Source organism: Emydura macquarii, unplaced genomic scaffold, assembly GCF_026122565.2.
Source record: "Emydura macquarii macquarii isolate MOO-44397 ecotype Brisbane River unplaced genomic scaffold, CSIRO-AGI_Emac_v2 contig_705, whole genome shotgun sequence".
Lineage (NCBI taxonomy): Eukaryota > Metazoa > Chordata > Testudines > Chelidae > Emydura > Emydura macquarii.
Genome location: NW_027130842.1, coordinates 6431953 through 6453298, shown reverse-complemented (window position 1 = coordinate 6453298; position 21346 = coordinate 6431953). Strand labels below are relative to the sequence as shown.

The window sequence follows — 21346 nt, the reverse complement described above, 5'->3', positions numbered from 1 at the left end:
GCTGAGGCAAACTCCTATTCCTTGTCTTCACAAGGACATTTCGGACCTGTACCCACCAAAAGATGAAGTTCCACATATGCTACCACCATTTTTTAAACTATAGTGTAGATAAGGCGCAGGCAATTCAAGGTCAGTGCCACCTAACCCTGTTAGACAACCTGGTGATAAAAACGCCTATGACTTGTCTACATTATAGATTCCACTAGTAGTAGCACTGATGGAGCTATACCCTTTGTGAATAATGTGGGTTGGAAATTCATTATGTAAACAAGACATCAGTGAGTCAATGGCAAGTTTGGGTGTTCAAGGACTGTGGGCCCTGGAAGTCTTATCTTTAACACTACAAGGTAAAACTGTATGGGCCTGCTTACGACGCTAGAGTGGCATCAATTGGCCTTCGTGTAAACGAAAATCAGGCTGTGTGTGTTTTCAAGCATTTTAGATCAGCCTAACTTGTTTCCTTCCAATAAATCCTCTAAATGTTGTAGGCATCCTCCATGTTGCAGAAGAGTATCAAATAATGCAAACTATGTGGAGGGGAGGGTACCAGATGGCTCCCCATACTGGTGGGTAAACTACTCCTGAAGATTCCCTAAATACTTAATCTAATGAATGGGGGAAGAAGAATTATCATATTTTCAATTTGATGTTAAATTATATAGAAACATGCTTGGAAATTTGACCTTGATTCAATTTCTTCCTAACCAAAATGCCAGATGTTTTGTCTATAATGCTCAAAATGATCAGTTTCCATTTGAATTCTTATGGAGACACAAGGAAGCAAATCCATCCAGTGAAGTTAGCTATGCTTTATACAGGTGTAGTGAATTTCACCATTTTGGGTTGAAATACCTTTGTTTATATCATAATAAGGAAAAGAGAACACAAAGCAAAGTCCATTTGCAAAGTTTTAAAGACTTTGAATTTGCTGAACTTTTTAAGAACTGGCTGAAAAAGGTATATCCATTAAAATAAAAGCAGCTAAGTGGGGCAAGATCTTGGAAACATTCATTAGAGTGAAATTCACCCCTGTGCAGAAGGCCAACACAAAGCTTATGCTCCACTTAAGTCCTCAAAATAGGCCAGCGCGTTCAAGTCAGCTTTCCTTTCTTATATGACACAGATATATCTGAACTACAGTTAAAATGAGAAGTGCAGGCCCTGGATTCAGATGTTTATAGAGCATTAATTCAGATAAAGGGACCTTAGTATATATTGTATGCTATTGTACAGCTCAGTAATTAAAGAATTCTAGTTCCAGGTACAAAAGTTCATCCAATATCATGTAAATTCCCCTACACTTTTATGCATCTCACCCTCCATGGTTCTGCTGAAAAGATATAAAGCTACCATTGATGCCCATCTAGGTCACATTTAGTGGTTGGAGTTGTATTAAGATTAACATGCCAGTCCACTTGGAACTCCATGAAGGTAAGCACCTGCCCCCTTGCAGAACTTCTTATAAAATCAGGACCTAAATTAATGCAGCCCAATTTTACATATTACACAAATGTCTATGCCTGCATGTTGGAATATGATATCTGTGGTGATTAAAATGAAAAGATGCAGCACAAAAAGAAGGAAGACTTCGTGCAATGGAAAGAATTTGGGATATTTTATTAAATCTCTCTCATTCAACAAATACTTGGCATAGAAGTATCTTGTGGATTTGAAACAGTTTCTCTGCATGTACAGTACAAAGCTTATCTTGTTACATTATACATACATTAGCACTTAATCTGTTGCAACATGGTTTATTTTTACTGAACTGTATTATTTTATTTTACTGTAGTTCTCTTCCTCCATCCAAACAAACAAACAAACAAAACAAAACAAAACCCTGCATATATAGACTGGGATTTCAATGTTTTGTTATTCTGGTTTCCTAAAGATTTTTCTTTAATGATTGATTTAATTTTGATATTATTTCATTGCTGTATTTTGGAATATTTGTGTGTTTGAATATCCATTATCCATACAATGAGACGTCAATGAAGATTTAACTTACCTCTTACTATATCCTTAACAGTCTGACTTTTATATCTTAACTGGTTTGTATGTTTGGTGTATAATGATCAAGTTGCACTTCCTTTTCCAGTTTAAAAAATAAAATACGTGATTACACATTAGGCTCTAATACTGCAGTTCTTTGCATGCATACAAACCACTTCACGGACAGAGCCACAATGAAGTCCATGGCTCAGAGACTTATTTCATTTTTGATCAAAATACGAGTCCAGCAACTTTCTTTCTATACCAGCTAACATTCTTTAACAGAGTTAAACCGAGTCCATTGTCATAAAATTTGTCACTGGATTGTACATATATAGCCTCATGATTATAACAGAAATATATTTAAAATGGCGAATATATATAATTTAAACATTTATGTTGGGGCTTTCTTAGTTCCAAAAAGCACATAGCGCACATTAGATGCATGCAAAATTCCTTGACTCAAATTAGATATATTTTATTTAGTCCATAACAAAGTTAATTTTCTATATATGCATATAACTGGGTAGTAATAATTTAGCTAACTCTATCACTAAAAGAAACATTTAAAAATCCAGAAGAGATTGGAAATTCCTCTAGACACCATGGGTGGAGTTTCCATTATTTGACACTGTTCTGGTAACATTCTAGATTTCTCACCAAATTTAATAATGTAGCACTATTATACAATCATACCTATAACTTACGTAAGGTAAATTAGTGAAAGAATGCTAGCGTTACTAATTAAAGCTACTACTGTGCCTATAAATAATATAGAAAACCTCAAATTCCCCCTCCACAAAGAAATTTCATAATGGATGTAATTTGTTAATTCTTATGAAAATTACATTTTTGATATATTAATATCCAGTTGTGAAATAAAGCCATATTAATACAAAAGTTTTAAATGTAACCGTGAAATAATATTCAGTTTACAATAGCTTTTCAAAAAGTAACAGGGAAATGTGACTCCCAGAATAAGAAACACAAGAGTGATATTATTACATTTTTATTAAAGTGTCTAGGGTGCTATTCAGAACTGTTTCTCTGACATGTTTACAACCTGAGAGGATGAAAGAAAGCTGTAAAACAGAGTTATTAAAAGGCTCCCATATATATGTATTTCTCTTTCTCCCAAATGCATTAAACACCATTAAGAATCTCACTTTATTAATCCCGTAAAGAGCAATTCTGTAGTTTCCTGCTGTGTGAACTGACAAATAAATAATTGCTCCTGATTGTATTCTCAACAGCTACAGTAAGAACAGGATAATTGTGAAGGACTGTATTACCCTTTTATGGAAGAGCCTGGAGGCTACAACTGGAAGAGCCTGGGTGTAATCAAAATGGCCCTGCCCCACTCTAGAGCTGAGTTATATTAAAGAGGAAGCTAAGCAAGGGTGGGAGAAAGGTAAGCTAGGTAAACTATAGCAGGTGGGAATTTTGCTCAGGCTGCAGGAGACCAGCCTAATTAGACTTGAAGAGTTAGTGTTAGAGATGTTAAGCTTAGCAGTTCTGAACCAGGTCCCTGAGGTAAGGGCCTTATGAATTTTTACTATAATTGATTCTGTCCTGAAGCCTTATTAAAAGGGGACATGCCATTTTGTTAATATATATTGGCTTTTCCTTGCCCAGGCTCTTCAAATGAGTCTAATCTGGGGAAACTGAGGTGGGACTCAACTGCAGCATTATACTGGGCTGCAAGGGGGTGTGTAGGGGTCTTTACAATGATGTGTAAACATCTTGATGACTCATCCTTAGGAAGAATAAATAATAATTCACACTTTTATGTAATGCCTTTTATCTAAAACTGCCAGCCCCCTCAACAAGTCACTAGACAAAGGTATATCTCAATATGCCAATTTTATAGATTATAAAACCAGAAGAAACCACTGTAATAATCTAGTCTGACTACCTGTATAAAACAGGCTATAGAACTTCCCTGAATTAATTTATGTTTGAATTAGAGTATATCCTTTTAAAACACATCCAATTTTTATTAAAAATTGCCAGTAACGGAGAATCCACCACACCCCCTTGGTTAATTGTTCCAATGGTAAATGACCCTCACTATTAAAAATGTGCATCTTATTTATCTAGTTTCAATGTCCAGCCATTGGAGATTGTTATACCTTTGTCTGCTAGACTGAAAGTCCCATTTTCTATTTTTTGTTCCCCATACAGGTATTTAGAAATGGTGATTAAGACACCTCTTAACCTTCTCTTTGTTAAGATAAACATGTTGAGCTGCTTGAATCTATCACTATAAGGCATGTTTTCTAATCCTTTATTCATTTTCGTGGCTTTTCTCTGAACACACTCCAATATATCAACATCTTTCTTCAACTGTGGACAAAAGAACTGGATACAGTATTCCAGCGGCAGTCAGACCTGTGCCAAATACAGCTAATATAACTTCCCTATCCAAAAATTGCACTTATACATCCAAGGGTCACTTTAGTTTTTTATGTCCACAGTGTTGAGCTTGGACTCATGTTCAACTGATTATCCCCCAGTACCCTCAAGTTTTTTTTCAGAGTCACTCCTTGCTGGGATAGAGTCCCCACTTTAGAAGTATGGCCCCCATTCTTTGTTCCTAGATGGGTAGCTTTACATTTTGCAGTATTAAAATGCATCTTGTTTGCTTGTGCATATTGTTTGCTTACCAAGTGATCCAGATCACACAAATCGGTGATCTTTCATCTTTATTATTTACCTGACAATCTTTGTGTCATCTGCAAACTTCATCAAACTTAATGAATTTTTTCTTCTTCCAGGTCATTGATAAAAACGTTAAATAGCACAAGGCCAAGAACCAATCCCTGTGGGAACCCCCTACGAACACACTTGCTCAGTGCTTCCCTATTTACAATTATGTTTTGAGACCTGTCAGCCAGTTTGAATTCAGTTTATTTGTGCCACATTTTTTCTACTGTTCTAGTTTTTTAACTAGAATTCCATGCGATTCCAAGTTAAATGTCATACAGAAATCAATGGTAATAATGGTTGAGGTAATATATTTAATCTGTAATCTCATCAAAAATACCAAATTTTGTTTGACAAGATCTGTTTTCCATAAACCCACGTTGATTAGTATTAATTATATTAGCCTCCTTTCCTGTTTTATTAATTGCGTGCCATATCAGCCATTCCATTATTTTGCCCAGGATCAAAATCAGTCTGACAGGCCTATAATTATCTAGGTCATCTCATTTATCCTTCTTATATATTGGCACAACATTAGTTCTCTTCCAGTCTTCTGGAACTTCCCCAGTGTTCAAAGAGTTATTAAAAACATGAATGGTCCAGCTAGATCATCAACAAGTTCTTTTAAAATCTTGGGTGCAAATCATCCAGACATGCTGATTTTAGTAGCTGCTATTTAACATCCCCCTGAATTACTATTGGAATGAAAAATGTTTCATCATATGATATGACTACATCATCTGTTTTATTCCCAAATACAGAACAGAAATATTTATTGAACGCTTCTGCCTTTTCTGCATTATTGACAGTTCTACCATTTCCATCTAGTAATGCATTGCTAGGAATATTTTTTGTACCTAATATTTAAAAAAACAAACAAACCCACAAGCAAACCCAAAATACCTCCTTCTTAAGAACAGCCATATTAGGTCAGACCAATGGTCCATCTAGCTCAGTATCCAGTTTTCTGATAGTGGCCAGTTCCAGATGCTTCAGGGGAATGAACAGGACAATTTCAACCAATCTATCCCTATTGTTCAGTCCTAGCTTCTGGCAGTTGGAGGTTTGGGGACACCAAAGCATGGGGTTGCATCCCTGACCATTTTGGCTAATAGCTATTGAAGGACCTATCCTCTATGAACTGATCTCATTCTTTTTTGAATCCTGTTATACTTGTGGCCTTCACAACATCTCCTGGTAACGAGTTCCACAGGTTGACTGTGTGTTGTGTGAAGAAGTACTTCCTTTTCTTTGTTTTAAACCTGTTGCCTATTCATTTCACTGGGTGAATCCTGGTTCTTGTGTTATATGAAGGGGTAAAAAACACTTCCCTATTCACTCTCTCAATACCATTCATGATTGTTTAGAACTCTGTGATATCCATGATGATTTCAACATCTCTTCTTAAGTGGTAACAGCTAATTTAGAACCCATCATTTTGTATGGATAGTTGGGATTATTTTTTCCAATGTGCACTATTTTGCACTTATCTACATTGAATTTCTTCTGCTATTTTGTTGCCCAGTCACCCAGTTTTGTGAGATCTCTTTGTAACTCTTTGCAGTCAGCTTTGCACTTGACTAGTTTGATTAATTCTGCATTATCTGCAAATTTTGACACCTCACAGTTCAACCCTTTTTCCAGATTATTTATGAATATGTTGAACAGTACAAACCTTTGGGGAGTCCACTATTTACCTCTCTCCATTATGAAAACTGACCATTTATTCCTACTCTTTGTTTCCTATCTTTTAAACTAGTTACTGATCCATGAGAGGACCTTCCAACTTACCACATGACTGCTTTCTCTGCCTAAAAGCCTTTGGTGAGGGATCTTGTCAAAGGCTTTCTGAAAGTCCAAGTACATTATATCCACTGGATCACCATTGTCCACATGTTCTTGACACCCTCTAAGTATTCTCATAGATTGGAGAGGCATGATTTCCCTTTACAAAATCCATGTTGACTGTTCCCCAATATATTGTGTTTATCTATGTGTTTGACAATTCTGTTCATCGCTATAGTTCAACCAATTTGCCTGACACTGAAGTTAGGCTTACCTGTCTGTAATTGCCAGGATTGACTCTAGAGCCTTTTTCAAAAATCTGTGTTACTTTAGCTACTCTCCAGTCATCTGGTACAGAGCCTGATTTAAGTGATATGTTACATACCACAGTTAGTAATTTTGCAATTTCATACCCGAGTTCCTCCAGAACAGTTGGGTGAATACCATCTGGTCTCAATGAATTATTACTGTTCAATTTATCAATTTGTTCCAAAACTTCTTCTATTGACACCTCAATCTGGGGCTGTTCCTCAGATTTTTCACCTAAAAAAAATGGCTCAGGGGCAGAGACCTACCCCAGAGCCTCTGCAGTGAAGACTGATGCATAGAATTAATTCAGTTTCTCTACAATAGCCTTGTCTTTCTTGAGTGCTCTTTTAGCACCTCAATCATCCAGTGACTGTTTGGCAGGCTTCCTGCTTCTGATGTACTTTAAAAAATTGCTGTTAGTTTTTGTTTCTTTAGCTAGTTGCTCTTCAAATTCTTTCTTGGCCTGACTTTTACACTTGACTGGCCTGACTTTTACACTTGATTGGCCAAATTTTATGCTCCTTTCTATTTTCCTCAGTAGGATTTGACTTCCAATTTTTAAAGGATGTCTTTTTGCCTCTAATCACCTCTTTTACTCTGTTTAGCCATGGTGGCATTGTTTGGTCCTGTTGCTGTTTGTTTTTTGGGGGGACAGGAAGAGTGTACATTTAATTTGAGCCTCTATTTTGGTGTTTTTAAATAGTCTTTCCACAGTTGCAGGCATTTCACCCTTGTGACTATTCTTATTAATTTCCATTTAACTAGCTTCATCATTTTTTGTGTAATTCTCCTTTTTGAAGTTAAATTCTACCATAGTGGCTTTCTTTGGTATTTTCTCCACTACTAGGATGTTAAATTTAATTATATTATGGCCGCTATTATAAAGCAATTCAGCTATCTTCACCTTATGGATCATATCCTGTGCTCCACATAAGACTAAATCAGGAATTGCCTCTCCTCTTGTGGGTTCCACGATTCATTTAAGGTGTCTAGAAATTTTATCTCTACATCCTTCCTGAAGTGATGTATGAGGACAGTTAAAATCCTCCACTATTATTGCATTTTCTGCATTTGTAGATTTTCCAATCTCCCTGGATATTTCACAATCACTGTCACTATCCTGGTCTGGTGGTTGGTAGTATTTTCCTACTGCTATACTCTTATTACTCAAGCATGGAATTTCTATCCATAGAGATTCTGTGATAGTTTGTTTTGCTTCAGATTTTTACTATATTTGACTCTATGCTTTCTTTCTCATATAATGCTGCACCCCCACCAACAAGACCTACTTTGTTTTTCCTATATATTTTGTACCTGGTATTAGTGTCCCATTGATTTTCTTCATTCCACCAAGTTTCCAAGAAGTTTATATCAATGTGATTTAATGCCAGGCACTCTAGTTCACCCATCTTAATACCTAGACTTCCAGCATTTGTATCTAAGCACTTATACATTGTCTCAATATTCACTTTCTGGCATTCATGTGTTATATTTAAATGGGACTTTTAAGTTTGACTGTTCCTCACTAACTCCTACCTGTAATTTACCAACTTCTTTCCTATCCTCTTTACTAGGATATCAAGTTCCCCCTTTAATAATTTCATCCCTAAGAGATCTGTCAACCTGAACTGTGTGCTCCTCCACAACAGTTGGCTTTCCTCCAGCCTTTAGTTTAAAAAATTCTCTGTGTCCTTTCTAATTTTACATGCCAGCAGTCTGGCTCCGTTTTGGTTTAGGTGGAGCCCATCCTTCAGGTATAGGCTCCTCCTCTTCCAAAAGGTTCCCCAGTTCCTGATAAACCTAAAAACCTCCTCCCGACACCATCCTCTCATGCATAAATTGAAACCCTGCAATTCTGCCAGTCTTCCTGACCCTGGAAGTATTTCAGAGAATGCTACCATGTAGCACTGGATTGTGTACTTCAATCTCTTACCTAGAGGCTTATATTCGGCCTCCAGACCTCTCTCCTACCGTTCCCTATATAATTTGTACCTACATGTACCAGCTCCTCCCTAGCACTACATATAAGTCTGTCTAAATGTCTCATGAGATCTGCAAACTTCACACAGCAGGCAATTTACCATGCGGTTCGCCCAGTTATCACAAACCCAAGTACCTATATTTCTAACAATTGAATACCCCATTACTTTTACCTTGCTACTCCTAGTAACTGGGGTTCCCTCCCCAGGACATCGTCTGGAAGGAGCAGTCCCAACTATGGGATTGTTTCCCTCTGCTCCAGCTTGATGTTCTCCTTCCCCAAGACTTTCATCCTTCTCAGCAGCACAGAGGCTGTCAGACTGGGGGGTGGGACCACCCCATTTGGCCTCTGAAGGTCTTCTCTACCTACCTCTATATCTCCCTTAGTGCCTCCAGTTCAGTCATTCTGTCTCTCTGAAGGACATGAGCTGCTTGCACTGGATGCACACATATACCAAGTGTCCATGAGGCAGGTAATTGTACACACTGCATTTAGTCACTATGAAACTGGATAGCCTTGTGCTGCTGGATTTCTTGTCTTTAACACTGTTGGCCACAGGTTTCTCCCTGTGTCCCTTTGCTTCCATGATCAACATTCTACAATTTCCTGCTTCCCATATATACTCATTACTATCAACTTCTCCTTTCTTTCATTTTTATATTGTATTGTTGTTTTTTTAAATAGCTGCCTTCACTTACCCATTAGGCTAGAATGGCTTTTAACCATGCTGCCTTCTTCCTCTCTTGTGGGATTGTGGCATTTGGGCATCTATCTAGTAAAACATTCTTAAAGAATTCCTAATTCTTTAACATTTTTCAGTTTAAATTCTTTCTCCCAGCTGGTTTGGCTCCTAATTATTTTCAGTTTTGTGAAACTGGCCCTTCTGAGTAAGAGTGAGAGTGTGTGTGAGTGTGTGCATTGAGGTTATTACTTTGGACTTTATTCTGTTTACACATTACAAATGGGATCAAGTCATGATCACTTATACCTAAGCTACACTATTTTTAGTTCTGTGATCAATTCCTCTTCAACTGTCCACAGAAATCCCTCATTTTGAATGCAATTTTTTTTTTTTGAGTTAGGAAACTTTCATCCACCATATTTAGAAATTCCAAGAATGTTTTAGTACTGGGATAATGAGATCTCCACCATATTCCACTCAGATTTAAGTCCCCCGTGATCATGCAGGTTTTTTTTCCTTACATATTATAGACAGGCGTTTAAGGAGCCAGTCATTCTATTCTCTAGTGTGATTTCGTGGTATTGTTTGTTTACACAGGCTGTTAGTGAGTATTGGTGTATAGGCAATTAAAGAAGGGGAAAGGGAAACACAAAAGGTGAAATTCACCCCAAAGCAGAGGATCTAAGCAAGATGTTACACACTTCTTAACCACCATTTAAATGATGAATAGGAGTCCTCCACACTGAATTGAATTTCACCCATCAAGTGAGCTATGAAACTTGCTCAAATCAGATATCAAGTGAATGGCACAGTTAGGAACAGAATATAAACTACTTTAAAGTTCCAGTCCTGTGCTCTAAACCATAGTGCTCCCTCTTAAAAAAAATAATTTAAATCTCTTAAATTCTATTTGGGCGACTTATTTAAATTAAACCAAATGACATTCAAAAGATTATCTGAAGGCAAATATACATGTATTTATTGCCTCTGGCAAGGATGTGCCTGAGAATACAGATCCAAATCATGGCAGCAATGTGGAAGAACAACAAATCTCCTTTAGGATAGTTTCAAGTCACTTCAACAGCAACATGGTTTCAATTGAAATCTGAATTGTCCCATACATTTGATGAAGCAGACAACTGTAAATCTGTCAGATACAGGGGAATAGAGCTTTTCTGGGTTTGGTAAGGTCAAGAAACATAAAATTTGCCACTTCCACACAGCATCAGACACCTGGTCTGGCTAATTAGTCTAACAGCAGTTAATACCTGATGTTTTACTATGGATCATTGTTATTGTTTCTTGTAGTGCCTAGAGTGTTTTAGGTGTTTTGCACATAAAAGAAGGTACAGACATGATACTGAAAATCTTATTGTTGAATGGAACACCAAAACAAAGCAAAACTATACAGCCAATGTGTGCAATGTTACACATTGGGGGGGCAGAGGGGAAGAATCAATTCTTTCCTAACTCCAGCTACCCTGGATCATGAGTTATTAATATACTTGTTAGCACATTCAGTTATTCAAGACCAGGTTGTTAATAAATCATAGTTCTGTAGACCTCAGAAAATCTAGTTCCACTTTTGGTCTCAATTACCATGACCAATGTTAGTGCACAGATCTGATGGTAAAGAAAGTCTATCCTTGATATATAAATTTGTGTGCAGTGTGCAATACTGTATCTTGTTGTTAACTCTAACTTTTGTTATAAGGGTATAAGCTTTGATAAATAGTCGCATGATGAAAATTAGGAGTGAGTTACACTAGGACATATTTTACTAATTTAAATTTAATTCTAAGATAATTTTCTCATAAATTTATCATAGAATCATAGAAGATGAGGGTTGGAAGGGACCTCAGGAGATCATCTAGTCCAACCCTCTCCTCAAAGCAGGACCAACCCCAACTAAATCATCCCAGCCAGGGCTTTTTAAAGGTGCACCTTTAAAACGTCTAAGGATGGAAATTCTACCACCTCCCTGGGTAATCCATTCCAGTGTTTCACCACCCTCCTAGTGAAAAAAGTTTTCCTAATATCCAACCTAGAATTCTCCCACTGCAACACTGTTCCTAGCTCTGTCATCTACTACCACTGAGAACAACCTAGATCCATCTTCCCTGGAACTCCCCTTCAGGTAGTTGAAGACTGCTGTCAAATCCCCCCTCACTCTTCTTTTCTGCAGACTAAACAAGCCTCGTTCCCTCAGCTTCTGCTCCTAAGTCATATGCTCCAGCCCCCTAATAATTTTTGTTGCCCTCTGCTGGACTCTCTCCAATTTGTCCACATCCTTTCTGTAGTGGGGAGCCCAAAACTGGACACAATACTCCAAATGTGGCCTCACCAGTGTCGACTAGAGGGGAATAATCACTTCCCTCCAGATGCTGGCAATGCTCCTACTAATGCACCCCAATATGCCGTTAGCCTTCTTGGCAATAAGGGCACACTGCTGACTCATATCCAGCTTCTTGTCCACTGTAACCCGCATGTCCTCTTCTGTATAACTGCTGCCTAGCCAGTCGGTCCCCAGTCTGTACCATTGCATAGGATTCTTCCGTCCTAAGTGCAGGACTCTGCACTTGTCCTTGTGAAACTGGACATTTAGTGATCAGCATGAATACCAGTGAGACACGGTACGCCCAATTTGCAGATCAATATGGTTTAATGTGCAAGGTTTTCTATAAATATACTAGTTAAATACAAAGCCTATAATTAACTACAATATATCATACTCACTAAGCCTGGAGAGCTAAGCAGTCACTCAGAAGGCTGTATACAGGAACAGCTTTCTTCAGGGGCCCCGCCAAGGAGTCAGTGGCCTCTGGTCCAACCGGCAGCACCTCCCGCGGAGTCAGGTGTTGATGAGTGCTCCCCTTTGTCTAAGTGGTGACTTTTTATACCCTTCCATAAACAGCCTTCATCTAATTATCTTTCTCTCATTATTATATATGCTAATTACCTACATTGGGTTTTCACCCTTAACTACATTCCATTCTCACAATGATAATTGGGGTCGTCAAAACAACATCTGGTGATAGGAGGGGCAGAGTAAAAGTATGCCCCTTGGCAATGAAAAAGTGTACCCCCAGATGTTCAAGGATAACTTCTTGTTCCCATCACCATTATCTATGTGCAGCGGCAAGCATACAGTATCTGTATTTTGTCTTGATATATGCAGTGGTATGCAGAAACAGAGACATCTGCAAGGTTATTCAGTAGTCCTATTCATCTCTGCCAACTGGAAGATGTCATGCTACAGGGGTCAGAATAGCCAAACAGGCAACTGAAGCTATGGTAGGCCTGTGGGACAGTGGTCAATCAATTCAAATTGTACTGGACCTCCAACAAACCTCATCAGATTTCTTTTGGCCCAATCCTCCTATTTGTCTAGGTCACTCTGTATCCTATCCCTACCCTCCATTGTGTCTACCACTCTCCACAGCTTAGTGTCATCTGCAAACTTGCTGAGGGTGCAATCCACCCCATCTTCCAGATCATTAATGAAGATGTTGATTAAAACCGGCCCCTGGGGCATTCCGCTTGTTACCAGCTGCCAACTAGACATCGAGCTGTTGATCACTTCCCATTGAGCCCGATGATCTAGTCAGCTTTCTATCCCTCCTATAGTCACAAACCCAAATCTTCTTCCTTTTGTGCACTTTCCCTCAACCCCGGTACCCGGGATCTACATCCTTTTGCTTCATCTCCCCCACAGCTGTAAAGTCCCCCTGTCCATAAATGGTGGCCAAAATAAATTAAGTAATAAAATCTTACTTCTGCAATAATGAAAAATCTATTTTAAAGGAGTTGGGAAAAGGGATCCCTCAAACATATATAAAATTAATCTCTGATGCTGCAGCATGGTTTTCAATTATTCATACTTTGAACAAACTGTATTTCTAATTTTTCAGGCACTTATTAATGCAGAAGTATCAAAATGACAACTATACATCACAAGTGGCCAATCTCCACTCCCTACTATGCATTCAAACACCATTTCCAAATGAACAGAGCTTTTCCGATTATGTTTAACTCTAGAAGTCTAAAATGGGTGGAGGAGGGCAGATACCAAGTCAAGAAATTTTACACATCCTCTTATGTTTGCTCTTAAAATTATTCCTCTGAACCATCTTCTTCACCATTTAACTGCAGGTAACTTGGTGAGACCTAGTTAGGTTTGTGAAACTGAAAAGGAGGAAAAATGTTTTTGTATCAATAAACAAGTTTTCATCAGGAATAAGAAGGCATATTTACTTTGAAGGGCATCTACCTTCACATTCTAAGAAGAGAAATTAAAGCATAGGGGTTAGTAGTAGCAGCAGTGGTAAACATTACTGGTATATTGTCAAAATGCACCTTTAGCATTGCTGCATGAACCAGGTAAACCTTCCATTGCCATTGGCATGAGAAAGAATGCTACCACATTCTACACCTTTTTTGCAGCTGTATCTCTGAGCAGTAGTGCCAGGGTTAAAGCAATAATCATTGCTAGGAGTTACAAATTCAAGGACACAAAAAACTAAGCATTCACACCTATGGAAATATTTCGGAATGGACATCCCAAATTATATCACTTGTGGGTACGCAAAACAGATAAACACAGAATATATATGTATGCCCTCCCACTTTTTTCCTGCCTTAAGGGTGAGCGACGGGAGGGTGGGGGTGGAAAGGATTGAGCAGTGGGCAGATCCTCAGTGGAAAAGGAGGAGCGGGGGCGTGGCCTTGAGGGAAGAGGTGGGGTTGGGCGAGGCCTCGGGGTGGAGCGGGGATAGAACCATGGGGGAGTGGGAGTGCAGGCAAAGCCCCAGGGGGAGGGACGGAGTGGGGGAAGAGATAGAGCAGGGGGTAAGGCCATGGTCCATGTGCCATTGGACCCCTGCTTCTAGGGAGCTTCCAATGCTCCTACTCCCAGGGTAGAAAGACAGCGAGCCAGTGCATTCAGGATTTCCGCTGCATGGTCAGCCTTTTTTATTTTGGGGAGGCTTAGCTTCTCCAAGCCTCTTATATGTACTGCCCATGGTCTGAAAGATCATTGTTTAGGTATCCATCCTCTAACCAAACAGCACAAACAGATAAGTTAATTTTGATGGGAACTGACCACTCTGTGGCTTCATAATCCATGAATTTCCTCGAACCCAGAGTTTCTTATAAACAGGGAAAGAGCTGTAAATCTACTGCAAGGACAGAGTCCAGATTAATAAACAGATAGTAAGAATGTTCTGGCTATTTAGTTTTTGCTTCAAATGCCTCTTAGCTAACAGACAGCATAATTTGATGCAAAACCATATTAAGTGCATATACTAGTAACTGGGTTAAAAGAAGCATTATTGCAAGGCCGTTATGGTCAGCTACAGTCAGTTACCTATTTTCTCCAGGTCACTGACTGATGCTGAGACTCTTGTGCTGATTGAAAAGGAATGCCTCACGACTGTCTGGGCATGCAAAAAATGTCCAAATTACTTGTTCAGATTAGATTCCTAACCTCATTTCTGACTGACTACAAACCTCTCATACTCCTTGTAAACAGCAAGTGCTTGCACTGTGTGCCAATGAGATGTCGAAGACTCAGTCTATCCTTGTTGAAGTACAATCTGCAGTGAGAACACATGCCTGCCAAGATTCTGGTGTTGTCGATATTTTGTCTAGACATTTTCTGAATGTGACTGATGCAGAATCAGTTGGATATCTCTTTCAATTCATAGCCACCAGACAGACATCTTTACTTGTTGATGACATTTAGTAATGTCCAAATGGGCCTAATTGTGTCTCATATAATGACACATTTCTTCATTTCTGTTGGGCTAACTGTCCTGTCTTCATGAAGTAAGATTTCATTGGAGTCAGTGAAGCTATTCCTCTCCAGGAGGAAAGTTTGGATGTTGTGTCTGCAGGTGGGAAAGTCCACATGAACTTGTCACAGTGGACCATAATTCATTGGGAAATAATTGTTATTTACTGACCAGTAACACTTTTGTTACATTAAAAATAGCCTTAGCCCACATATGGATGGTCCTGTGGCTAGGGAACTAGCCGAAGAATTGGAAAATGCGGGTTTAATTCCCTATTCTGCCACAGACTTCCTGTGTGACCTTAGCCATGCACTTAGCCTCTCTGTGCCTCTATTTCCCATCTGTAAAATGGCAATAATACTTCCCTACCTCTAAGAGGTGTTGTGAGGATGAATACATTACTTCAATACATTAAAGTGCTGATATTCACTGATGAAAGCTATAAGAGGTAGGTATTACTTCTTCCTCTTCTTGTTACTATTTTTATTAGGCCAAGGATTAGGTAATAATAATAAGGCTAAGAGAGCCACGTAAAGGGTAACACAGACCCAAAAAACAAGACTGTCAGTTTTTAGCTTTAGTCAGTTACGAGATGATGCAACTGCCATTAAAGTAAATGGAAAGATTCCTGTTTGACTTCAATGGGAGTTGGATTGGGCCCTTATTGATCCATGTCAGGGAGTGTAGCCCAGCATCCCAAAGGGAAAAATCTAAAACAAGTCAAATAGAAAGACAGAAGAGCAAAACATACATGTAAATTTCACTTTGACAAAAGGAATGTTGTTAGGACACTTCCTGAGTTGTATCCTGGTGTCTTGAGAGCAAATCAGATAGTGATATAGGTTAGAAAACATACATGTCAAATGTCTAGGTTTTACACAGCCAAGACCGAGGAAAGTAAATTCTGGAGAAACGGAGCATATTTGCAGCTCATCCTAGATCCAATAAATGGCTTTCTACAACTTACCACTCTAGAGTCAATGTTACATAAGAACATAAGAACGGCCACACTGGGTCAGACCAACGGTCCATCTAGCCCAGTATCCTGTCTTCCGACAGTGGCCAATGCCATATGCTCCAGAAGAAATGAACAGAACTGGTAATAATCAAGTGATCCACCCCGCATTGCCCATTCCAAGCTTCTGGCAAACGGAGGCTAGGTTTTGCATCCCTGTCCATACTGGCTAATAGCCATTGATGGACCTATCCTCCATGAACTTATCTAGTTCTTTTTTTAACCTTGTTATGGTTTTGGCCTTCACAACAAACTCTGGCAAAGAGTTCCACATGTTGACTGTCAACTGTGTGAAGAAAGACTTCCATTTGTTCATTTTAAACCTGCTACTACCTATTAATTTCATTTAGTGCCCCTAGTTCTTGTGTTATGAGGAGTAAATAACACTTCCTTATTTACTTTCTCCACATTAGTCATGATTTTATAGACCTCTATCACATTCCCCTTTAGTTGTCCCTTTTCCAAGCTGAAAAGTCCCAGTCTTATTAATTCCTCCTCAAATGGAAGCTGTTCCATACCCCTAATCATTTTTGTTGCCCTTCTCTGTACCTTTTCCAATTCCAATATATCTTTTTTTGAAATGGGGTGACCAAATCCGCACGCAGTATTCAAGATGTGGGCATACCATGGATTTATATAGAGGCAGTATGATATTGTCTATGTTATTACCTATCCCCTTCCTAATGATGCCTAACATTCTGCTAGCTTTCTTGATGCCACTGCACATTGAGTGGATGTTTTCAGAGAACTATCCAAAGGGACTCCAAGATTTCTTTCTTGAATGGTAACAGCTAATTTAGACCCCCATCGTTTTATATGCAGTTTGGATTATGTTTTGCAGTGTGCATTATTTTGCATTTATCAACATTGAATTTCATCTGCTATTTTACTGCACAGTCACCCAGTCACCCAGTTTTCTGAGATCCCTTTGTAATTGTAATTCTTCGCAGTCTGCTTTGGATTTAACTATCTTGAGTAGTTTTGTATCATCTGCAAATTTTGCCAACCCACCGTTTACCCCTTTTTACATATCATTTATGAATATGTTGAACAGCACTGATCCCAATACAGACCCCTGGGGGACACCATTGTTTATCTCTCTCTATTTTGAAAATGGACCATTTATTTCTACCCTTTGTTTCATATCTTTTAACCAGTTACTGATCCATGAGAGGACCTTACCCCTTACCCCATGACAGCTTACTTTGCTTAAGAGCCTTTGGTGAATTACCTTGTCAAAGGCTTTCTGAAAATTTAAGTACATTATATCCACTGGATCACCCTTGTCCACAGGCTTGTTGCCCCCGTCAAAAATTCTAGATCGATGAGGCATGATTTCCCTTTACAAAACCCATGTTGACTCTTCCCCAACAAATCATATTCATCTATGTGTCTGATAATTCTGTTCTTTATGACAGTGTCAACCAATTTGCCTGGTACTGAAGTTAGCCTTATTTGCCTTGTAATTGCCGGGATCGCCTCTGGAGCCTTTTTTAAAAATGGGCATCACATTAGCTATCCTCCAATCATCCGCTACAGGAGCTGATTTAAATGATAGGTATCCACAGTAGTAGTTCTGCAATTTCTCATTTGAGTTCCTTCAGAACTCTTGGGTCAATACCATCTGGTGCTGGTGACTTATTACTGTTATCAATTTGTTTCAAAACCTCCTCTAATGACACCTCAACCTGGAACAGTTCCCTCAGATTTGTCATCAAAAAGAAAATGGCTCAGGTTTGGGAATCTCCCTCACATCTTCAGCTGTGAAAACAGATGCAAAGAATTCATTTAGTTTCTCCGCAATGGCCTTATCTTCATGAAGTGCTCCTTTAGCATCTTAATCATTCAGTGGCCCCAGTGAGCGTTTAGCCAGCTTCCTGCTTCTGATGTACTTAAACAATTTTTTGTTGTTATTTTTGAGTCTTTGGCTAGCTATTCTTCGAATTCTTTTTTGGTCTTCCTAATTACATTTTTACACTTCACTTGCCAGAATTTATGCTCCTTTTTATTTTCCTGAATAGGATTTAACGTCCACTTTTTAAGGATGCCTTTTTGCCTCTAACTGCTTCTTTTACTTTGTTGTTTAGCCACGGTGACAGTTTTTTGGTCCTCTGACTATGTTTTGTAAATTGGGGTACACCTTTAAATTGAGCCTCTATTACGGTGTCTTTAAAAAGTACCCAGAGACTTAGATTTTAATTTCCTTACAGGGGATCCTTCTTCTGTGTTTGTACCTCACTCACCCTAGCACAATAGGGTCATGGTCCCTGACTAGACCTCCTAAACACTACAGTAATAAAAATTAATACTAAGAAATATGGACAATTCTGCTTCTACTATAGAGGAATTACAGACAGAAACAGCAATGCAGCCAGATTTGCCACATTAAGATCATTAGACAGAGTCATCAATAACAGATTTTTTTTTAAAATGCTATGAGCAAAACTTCTAGAGAATGAGTGATCATGAAACTTGAATATTAGAGAAACTCTTATATTGAAGCCAGATGTGGCAATATAATCTCCATTGTACTTGAAGTCAAAGAGTTTATTGTCTCTTCTCACTTTGTTTAACACTGTATTATGTTAATTGCAAATAGTTTAAGAAATAGCATTGCCAACAATTCAGAGTTTACAGGAAGTGTGTGGGGGGAACTAAAATTCAAATATCCTGGTTTTATTCTACTGAGAATTCCTGATTTTTAAGTGTATATTACTTTCCCCCCCAACAATACCCTACTATACAGCTTGAAAGTTCGGAGAAAGAAATTATTTAATTTTAAATTGTTTTCTATCTTAATTTTAAAATATAGCTCTACATAATATAAGCTGGTTAAGCTCTTCAATAGGAAAAAACCAAAACCAAAACAGGTATGCATTTGTAAAGTACAATGAAAAAATTAATATATGTGAAAATATATTGTCTTGTTGAATATAGACAATTGTTTGCACCAAGCCTACACCTGTCTACTGCCAAAACTGAGAATATGTTTAGCCACCCTATGTCCTGGTGCCACAGCATTGCAGACACCTGTAACTGGCACTTGGATCCTCTCAGATACAACCAACTATTGGCCTCAAACACAAAAATTCTCTTCTTTAAATACAAAAAAATAATAGTTGCTCCTACCCCACCAGAAAAATCTGAATCCTGATTCATTTTAGTATAATAATGTCCAAAAAACTTGCATTTGGCACCTGGACCATGGCAAATCACAAAGGTTTTAGGCTCTAAACTATAAAATTCTACCATCTAGAAGACAGCAAGCATATCAGCAGCTGATGCAATAGAAGTAGTTATACTTGTTCTTTAATTAGTTTGGAGAATATGAGTTTGAGCCCAAAAATTAATTGCAACAGGGTCTAGGCTTTTCTCGCAGTCTGGTAATGGTTATAATATCTTGCCTAATTCTATCATCTAATTTGTGGATTCAGGGGGGAAATGACTGGATCCAGGTGCTGCACATGAGTTTTGTTGTTATATTGCAACAGGATACATCAGGATCTTTTTTTCCTCCAGAGGATTAGGTGCATCAACATCTGTCTATTTAGGCAGTATGATTATGGAGCTCAGAAGTAAAATTTTTGGATTCAATGTGGTGGAAGAGCTGGATATGGTTTTTCCTAGTGGTTTTATGATAGTTCTCAAGGTCTGGATCTCTGCGCTGAACTGCAAGGGGAAACACTTCCTGTTTAATGTGACAGGTGAACTTGTGGGTTTGGAGGCAAAAATTGGCCAAATCAACCTGGCGGCCAAAACTGTGGTTTGTGGCACTTTTACCTCACGTGTGTCAGGATCAAGATTTTTCTGGCGGGCCAGGAGTGGCAAGACATGTTTTCCATTTTGACAGTACGATTTGTGGGTTTGGGGGCCAGCATTACATTCTCCTATGGTTTGGTTTAGCAGAACTATGTATAACATTTTCTGCTGGCACAAACATGCCTGCGGTGGCCTGTGTAAATAAAAACAACAAACAACGTTTTTTAAAACAAAACAAAACAATCCATTCAGTATTGCTGCTGCTTTATTGCTTGACTGGCTCTTTCCAGTGTTCCCCATGCAATGACTCACAAGAGGACACCACTCCTGCCCTGCCCCGCCCCCCCAATGACGCCTAATTATGTTGCTCTCATGGGGGTGGGGGGAAAATGGGGGGGACCCATGCAGAAGGGCTCCGAAACGCCAGTGCCAGGAAGGGCAAGGCTGGCCAGTGCCTCTCCTGCCCGAGCTCCCGGGGGGACTCACGCCACTTACCAGGTGCACACACACAGGCGGGAGCAGCTGGGGAGGGGAGCGAGGGCAACTCACCAGGTTTATGAACGTCAGGAATTTCCAGCTGCCTCCGTAGGTCTGGTGCGCGGGCATGTCGATGGCCTTGTACGTGCACAGGATGGAGAAGTAGGAGAGGAGGATGGCGGCTCGCAGCACCTGGCAGGGCACAAGCGCCATGTTCGCCACTCTGCAAGCCGGGCCGCAGGAGTCGGGAGCCGCGCGGCTTCCTGCAGCTGCAAGGCAGCGGGGACGCGCTTCCCTCCCCCCCGCCGCGCGCGGGGAGAGAGAACTGGCACGAGAGCGCGCGGCGTTCTGCCGAGGGAGGGAGGGAGGGAGGGAGCGGGAGCGCGAGCGCGCGGCAGGCTGACCCTTGTTCGGTGCGTGGCGGGGGAGGGGGCTCAGCTGTAGCGCCTCAGGCAGCAGCAGGGGGCCTTCCTGGAGCAAAGGTGGGAGGGGAGAGGAGGAGATGCGGGAGGAGGGGTTGCCATGGCAATCTATGCTGCTTCAGCCCTAGAAACTCCTGGACCAGGTGACCCCTCGGCGTCTGGGGCTGTGTGAGTGTGGTTTGTTGTACAGGCTTATTGGCAGAGCTACAAAAAGCGAGTATGGGGTGGCATGCAGAAATAACCAGGACTTTCCACAGCTTGGGCAGGGTCATTGTCCCCTAAAGCCTTGCATTTTCACCTGTGCTGCCCCCTGCACTTACATGACCGGGTCTGACTGCAGAATCTGAGCACGTGTTCACAAACGCTGGCATACACCCATGCCTACACCTGAGCACACACGTGCACAGGCCTACACACGTGCACAGG

General features: G+C 39.8%; 1 protein-coding gene across 5 annotated transcripts in view; it reads right to left on the bottom strand.

The window, feature by feature from the left end:
• The window catches only part of AIG1 (androgen induced 1), a 184931-nt gene extending 164116 nt beyond the window's left edge, over window positions 1-20815 (bottom strand). For 2 of the 5 annotated variants that reach the window (XM_067542346.1, XM_067542349.1), the window contains exon 1: window positions 20517-20815. In XM_067542346.1, coding sequence (XP_067398447.1) covers window positions 20517-20711 — 195 coding nt within the window. In that variant the 5' untranslated portion in view covers window positions 20712-20815. Of the gene's footprint in view, window positions 1-20042; window positions 20196-20516 lie in introns of those variants that run through there. The other 3 variants (XM_067542347.1, XM_067542350.1, XM_067542348.1) reach the window with 2 other exon arrangements.
• Window positions 20816-21346: the final 531 nt, after the last annotated feature.